General features: G+C 43.8%; 1 protein-coding gene across 1 annotated transcript; it reads right to left on the bottom strand.

The window, feature by feature from the left end:
- Positions 1-3,318: 3,318 nt before the first annotated feature.
- On the bottom strand, positions 3,319-4,260 carry LOC120380021 (olfactory receptor 5V1-like). The gene has a single exon (XM_039497526.1). It carries the CDS (start codon positions 4,258-4,260, stop codon positions 3,319-3,321), a length of 942 nt encoding a protein of 313 aa, XP_039353460.1.
- Positions 4,261-7,454: the final 3,194 nt, after the last annotated feature.

Genomic DNA, 7,454 nt, shown 5'->3' with positions numbered 1-7,454 from the left:
TGAGGTATGAAGGCCACAAATGTATACAATATCCCAGTAAAATCTTTCCAATGACCTTTTTACATTGAACCCAGTAGCTTCATCATCATCAAAAGAAGAAAAGGAGAAGAAGGAAGATGATGAAATGGTAGCAGAGGGGAAAGAAGTATCATGTGTCCCTTGGATTGACATAACTCAGCTATGAGTGATTCCTGGCTGAAAATTGAAAATAAGCCAAATGCAAGCTTCAGGTCTAAGACTAGTTCCAGCACAAGGGACTGTGCCTGCTAGTCAAAAGGAGTGCCACGAATTCTGCCCTGCTTTTCACCCCATGCCATGCCAAAGAAGTTTCACTTTAAATGGAGTGAGAACCATCCTTTTCTACTCCTAGCTCTTCCTTAGTTCCATTTGTTTAGAAGGCAAGCCAGCTCAGATTCTGGGGCCTACCTCTGAGAAAGGGACCATTGCCCCAGTTGGCTAAGGTCTTCTTTGTGGCTCAAACTGGAGTTTTTCAGCTGTCTTCCCCCTGCCCAGGAAGACTCATCGGTGGAAGCCACAGTCCTCTGAGGACTAAGGTATTAGACCAGAGTGGCCCTTTTGGCAGGTGTCAAGCTCTAGGCAGAGCCCTGGCAGGGAGCATTCCTTGTGGTGCAGATAAACAAGGGCCATTATTCTTAGAGCTGGGTGGGAACTGGAATTTCCATCCCTTGGGAGAGGTATTTCCAAAAAATTCCATTGCAAAAGAACCAAAATAGATTTTCGTTAAAGTTTCAAACCACACTGTCCAAGGCTCCCTAGCTCCGAAGCAGCCCATCTCCAGGATACCAAGATGCTGGGAAACTTAGAAGTCCAGAAAGGACTTGGGAGCCTGGGCTCCTCTGAAGCCCACCAGGCTCCTGCCAAGGAGGCTGGAAGCCTAGGGAGGAGTGAGGGGACAAGCTGGCAGGAACCCAGGCTGGCCATCCAGACTTCCTGTTTTCCAGTGAAAACTACTGTGGAATCAACATGTTTCTGTGGAAGGTTTCGATTGCTGTCAAATCAGCGCTTTACAATTGAACACTCTTCTCTCAGAAAATCTGCAACCAGCTCTCATCCTTCTATCTTGGCTCTTCAGGGTGGGTGAGAAACAGAAGGGGGTGGGAGGTGTGAGACTCTCATTTTTGTCCTCTCAAAGTTGGGGGCCATTCCCCCTGCTTTGCCCTGAGGCCCACCCCCACTTGGCCTCCTTCCGCGGAGGCCCCATGCATGTGTGCTCTACAGGAGATCAGACTAGATGATCAGAATGGTCCCTTCTGGTCTTGGAATCTATGTATTATCTCTGGGAATGTGATATCTCTCTGAAAAGTATCCTCATGTTCAGCCAGGGCCGCCCAGAGAATTCCGGGGGCCCGGGGTCTTCGGCGGCGGGGGGCCCCGCTCAGGGGCGGCTCTAGACCCCAGCGCGCCGAAGACCTGGGGGGCGGCATTTGGCTCCGGTTGAGCTCCCGCAGGCATGCCTGCGGCAGGTCGACCGGAGCCCGGGACGAGTGACTGCGGCGGGTGCCGTGGTCCCGCGGCTCCGCTTGACCTGCCGCAGTCATGCCTGCGGGAGGTCCAGCCGAGCCGCGGGACGAGCGCCCCCTCCGCAGTCATGCCTGCGGCAGGTCCACTCGTCCCGGGCTCCGCTTGACCTGCCGCAGTCATGCCTGCGGGAGCTCAACCGGAACCGCAGGGGCCCCAGAAAACACTCGTGGGGGCCCCTCCAGGACGCGGGGCCTGGGGCAAATTGCCCCTCTTGCCCCCCCCTCTGGGCGGCCCTGTGTTCAGCAGAACTTGCTGGGTTATATTGAGGAATCACTAGCTGAGATTCTACAGATGGGATACCCTAAAGGTCCCCACTGGCCTTAAAATGTTTGATTCTGTGAAAAATTCACTCAATTCAATAGTCCAGATTCCCCTGTAACTTAAACCAATGTAAAACAAAAGTCATTCAGATGAGGTAAAGATTCAAGCCCATGTGAAACTCATCTAAGTTAGAAATGTATATCATGGGATTGCTTCAGATAAAAGAAAGACACATACATACAAATTAGATAATCAGAATCAGTAAGTAATAACCTTTCCAATGATATCTCACAAGACCCATATTGCATAAAACATGTCTTAGTTATGCCAAATTCATATTATAACAATATCTCCATGAAGAATACGGGGTGTAGTGTCAAACAGCCCATATGGCCCTGCATCAGGGGACAGCAGGAGGGTGCGGTTGGTGGTCAGGAGAGCAATGGGTACCTAACCAGTTACAAGGAGAACAGGGGAATGACAATATTTTTTGGTAAAAAAAAAAGGCCCAAAAATTAGGAGGAAGACCAAAAATACCAGGGAGACTCAGTAAGATTTGATTCTTTAATTCATTTTTGCGTCAAATTTTAGTGGTAAGTATTTTTATGTGTATAGTGTATTTCTGTCTGGGACGAGGGAGGCCCGTGTGACAATATCTAGGCTGAGATTTGCAAAGTTGCCTAGTGCTTTTCGGTGGTCATTTCCTATTCATATTAATTCATTCCTTTCTTTTTATTTGGGTGAGGGAGGAAAATCAGATCTTATGAGCTATGAAAATTTTGGTCATACATCTTATGTTTGCATTTCATATATCTGTATTGATATCTATATCATTATTGATATAAATATAGATATTTTAATGTTGCCTTGACCCTGCAAAGATGTATGAACAGGAAGGAAATTTCACATGGCAGGACACTGAGACTCCCATCCCTCCACAGACTTTCATTTTTTGTTTACCCAGTTACAGATCTGCAGAGAATCAAAGTTCTCTACTCACTGTGGCAGCAACATTTTTCACCTACTATTCGGAGGCATAAATGAAAATGAGGATCCTAAAAAAATGGAGAATGAATGTCATTGGCTTCAGTGGGAGTGGAAGAGACCCAGAACCACTCAAAAGATGGTAAGCGCCTTGCAGAATTTGGACATTAATGTTCATGTATGGATGAATGAACCAGAGTGATTTACTGAAATGTGAGTTTGGAAAAAAGCCCAATTTTCATCAAGAATGTTTCTTACAGTATGAAGTTTTGTATAAAAGAAAGGTGTATTAAATGTATGAAAGAAGAATGCTCAAAAGGTAGCAGAGTAACAGGAAGAGAAAGAGAGAGAGAGAAAGAAAGAAAGAAGTATGAAGTAAGGTTAAAAAGGGGTAACTCTGTTCTCAAGGACTTGGACTCAAATAAGAAACTATACCAGTTCATCTCTATTTTATTATATGCTAAAATTTATACTTTCACATTCTATGCCTGTTTCGTTTCTCTAAGCTACTAGTTTAAGAATAGTGTTTCTCTAAGCTACTAGTTTAAGAATAGATTTTCTTAGGGACTCATTGACCTCCTTGTTTCTCAGGCTGTAGATGACAGGGTTGATCATGGGAGTCAGGACTGTGTAGAAGACAGAGAATATTTTGTGTAGGACCTTGGGCACGTTGGCTGTTGGAATTACATAGACAGTTAATACGGTCACATACAAAACTGCAAGCACAATGAGGTGAGAGGAGCAGGTGGAAAAGGCCTTTTGCCTCCCGATGCTGGAAGGGATTCTCAGGATGGTGCTTATGATACAAATGTAGGATGTCAGAGTCAGAAGAAAGGGCACAAATGTCCCTATTACAGAGATAATAAATGTCAACAGTTCCAGAGTCTGGGTGTCGACACAGGACAGCTTTATCACGGGTGAAAAATCGCAAAAGAAGTGGTCAATTTCTTTGGAATCACAGAACGTTAATTGGAAAAAGAAAATATTTACTATGGTGCAGAGCAGAAAGCTACTTATCCAGGACCCTGCCACAAGCTGCCAACAAACCCTGCCATTCATCAGAGCAGCATACCGGAGTGGATTGCATATCGCTAAATACCGATCATAAGACATTGCCGTGAGCAGCAGATTTTCTGTATTTGACAGGATACCAAAGGAATATAATTGCACAATGCAGCCCTTAACAGAAATGGTTCTGTCCCCAGTCAGGAGACTGGCCAGCAGCCTGGGCAGGATGGCAGAAGTGTAGCAGATCTCCAGGCAGGACAAGTTCCCCAGTAAAAAGTACATGGGGATGTGAAGGTGCTGATTAGTCACAACTAGCACAACGAAGAGGATGTTTCCGGTGACAGTCACAATGTAGATCACTAGAAACAGCAGAAAGAGAAGGGGCTGCAGTTCAGGGTCATTCCCGAATCCTAAGAGGATGAATTCCACGATGGGCGTTTGGTTTCTTACTTCTGCTTTCTCCATAATATGTATCTAGAATCAGAAAACTATTAAATATTGATGGAGTACACACAGTCAGGTTGTGCTGTTGGTTATACTGGCAGAAACCTGGAGTAGGTAACCTCATACCACTGCATCTCTCCACTGGAAAAATGAAGTTGACAAAAAAACCAGAGGAAGACTCCTATCCTTAAGAGGTTGAGCTTCCAAAATAGGTGAAACAAGAGCATGGAACCCTATTGAATTACAGGAATCTCCCATCTAACTCCCTTAAGCTCTCTTCAACTTTAAATACTTTTAGGCTGGGATTTTGAAATATCTTTATCATATCAATGTCACATCAACAAATCTAGAAGACATAACAAAAATCAATAGACTAGAAATGAAAGATATTTAGATTTCTACCACTAGTATGTCTCCCCTGCAGCTGAGAGGTATAATTCCCAGCTTGGTAGACGTACATGCATTAGCTTTGATCAAGCTAGCAAGATAAAATAAGCAGTGAGAACACAGCAGCACATGCAGCCGTTTGGGATGGCCACCTGTGTACATACCTAGGATCTCAGATGGGATTAGGCTCTGGTACCTAGACTGTACTGCGGAGGCTACACTGATATTTTTAGCACAATAACTCAATCAAAGATTGTGTGTGGTGGGTTTACCAGAACAAGAAATTACACTGTCTAGATGCAGTATAGATATTCCCCATAAGACAGATACTGAAACACTAATGAGGCTGTGGTTTGTATGAAGGTCTATCCTGCTATCCTCTATCCTAGCAGATTCAAATTAAAATTTGCACTATTAGATAAAATGCAGCTGAGAAACAGACAATGACACAAACAAACCCTAAACACAGACCACCAATGTTTCTGGTTTCCTGCTCTCAGTTGCACCACGGTAAATTGCATCAGCTTCATGTGGATTTATGCAAGTGCAACTGAGATCAGAATCCAACACCATATAAAGAAATGAAAGTTAGATAAAAATGAAAACTCATTAAGAGAGAAATAAGAGAGTCATTTTTAGCCAGAAGGGAGAATGTACCTGGAGAAAAATGAAAAACTGGATGAAAAAGGAAGATATATATAGACAGAATGAGACCAAAATACACAGTGAGAGAGAAACAGAGAGAGACAGAGAGAGAGAAATTGTTTCTTTCTCCAAATTTTATGAACAATAGAACACAGATATGTTTAAAGAGAAGTAGTAGATCCTTCCTGTTAAGTTAAAGAAAAGGTATCAGAGCCAATAGGCCTGAAATCTTTTCTTTGCTTTTCCCCTACATACTTCTTGATATATTCTGCCATCTGATCTCTTCACCCACTGACTTATGATGCACCCACATGAACTATGTCTACACCAGGAGTGGCAATGGTACATTAACACTAGTGCAACATAAATGTATGACAAAAAAATGGAAATCCAGAAAAACAAACACAGAGAGAAGACAGACAATTTTTACGAGCACTAAAACTCAAATGGTAAAAAAAAAATGTACACACAAGGAGTCAATAAACTAGATACATTCATGGAGGATAGGTCCATCAATGGCTATTAGCCAGGATGGGCAGGGACGGGGTCCCTAGCCTCTGTTTGCCAGAAGCTGGGAATGGATGACAGGGAATGGGTGACTTGATGATTACATGTTCTGTTCATTACCTCTGAAGCACCTGGCATTTGGCCTCTGTTGGAAGATGGACCTTTGCTCTGACCTAGTATGGCCGTTCTGATGTTTTTACATTCTAAATCTGAGAGCCATTCATTGCTCTTTCCTGAGCATTTTTTGCTCTAACACTTCTACTTTCATTTACATTCCCCCCTGGATTGAACAAGCAATCATATTCTTTCTGATACACTAGATGCCCGAGCAGGTATTTTTCTTTTCTAAATCAGATTATTTCATTTTAACTGTGCAGCTTTACATTTCACACTGACAGTTTATTGCCAGCTGCCCCCTAACCATCACCCTTCCTTCAGATTTTCTGAGATAAGATTATAGTCTTCGCACTACATTTTCTAATCTCTTCTACTCTTGAAAATCTTCAATTATCTCAGTAATTACTGGATTTTACAGTGCTCCTTGGTGTATTTTGTTGTTATTCCCTTTCATAGAAATTAATGTCTCTCCTGGTTGGTAATTTCTCGTTCTTATGAGGTGATGTAATCTCTCTCGATATTTCTGCTAGTGGGAATTTGAAAGGATTGCATAGAGGAAAGATAAAGTGTTCCCTCTAAGCTGTGTGGCTGTGCAACCACGCAGGAGTGAATCAAGTGCCATGCACTGATTAGCAGAGCCTCCCAGGGTGGCATGTGTTCAGGTACCCTTCCCCTCACTGCTCTGCAGCTGCAGTGCTCCTGCTCTTTGCCTTGGAGCCCATTGCAAGCCGCTCCCAGGACCCTGCTGCTTCCTGTGCAGAGCAGGGAGGGCAGGGGGGATGCTGATGTCAGGATGTCCCTCTCCTCCACTCCCCGCTGCCCATGTACTCCATCTCCACAGAGCAGGAGAGCGGGGTCAGGGGTCAGGAGCAGAGAGCTTCTGGTAGCTGCTTCAGTCTCAGCTTTCTGGTGGGAGTGCCTTAAAAAGACAAAGCACGGTCTCTCATAGGCTTCCCCAGCAGCCAGCACACTCACACTCTGTGACTCTCGCTCACTCACACACACACGCACTGTCTCTGTGTCTCTGACACACACACACACATACATTCTGTCTCTGACACACACAGTCTCTCTTTCTCTCTCTCACACACTGTCTGTGTCTCACACATACACACTGTCTGACACACACACAGTCTGTTTCACACACACATGCACACACTGACACACACACACACAGTCTCTGTGTCTCTCTCACATACACATGGTGTCTCACACACACACACAGTCTCTTTTTCACACACACACACACACACACACACACACACACACACACACACACACACACACACACTGTTTCTTATACACTTACCTCCCAACACTTTTGTATTGTTGTGTTATTGCAGTTTTATGACTGGTCTACACCTTGCATAATTTTATTTCTCTCTTACACTTAAATTTAATTCTTTGAGTAGTTAGTATTAAAATGCTTAACCTGTCCTGGATGGAGTAATTATCCCTATGGTAACTTTTCAAAAATATATATCTACGTTTTTGTTTTAGTTTTTACTGGTGGCACACATCACCTCTATATTGGTGCACATAACAAAATTCACTCTGCA

Source organism: Mauremys reevesii, linkage group 13 (assembly GCF_016161935.1).
Source record: "Mauremys reevesii isolate NIE-2019 linkage group 13, ASM1616193v1, whole genome shotgun sequence".
In the NCBI taxonomy this organism is placed as follows: Eukaryota; Metazoa; Chordata; order Testudines; family Geoemydidae; genus Mauremys; species Mauremys reevesii.
This window is presented reverse-complemented; position numbering and strand designations above follow the sequence as displayed.

What these genes read in the sequence shown, in the direction of transcription:
- LOC120380021 (XM_039497526.1), bottom strand. Translation starts at nt 4,260, where the DNA reads ATGGAGAAAGCAGAAGTAAGAAACCAAACGCCCATCGTGGAATTCATC.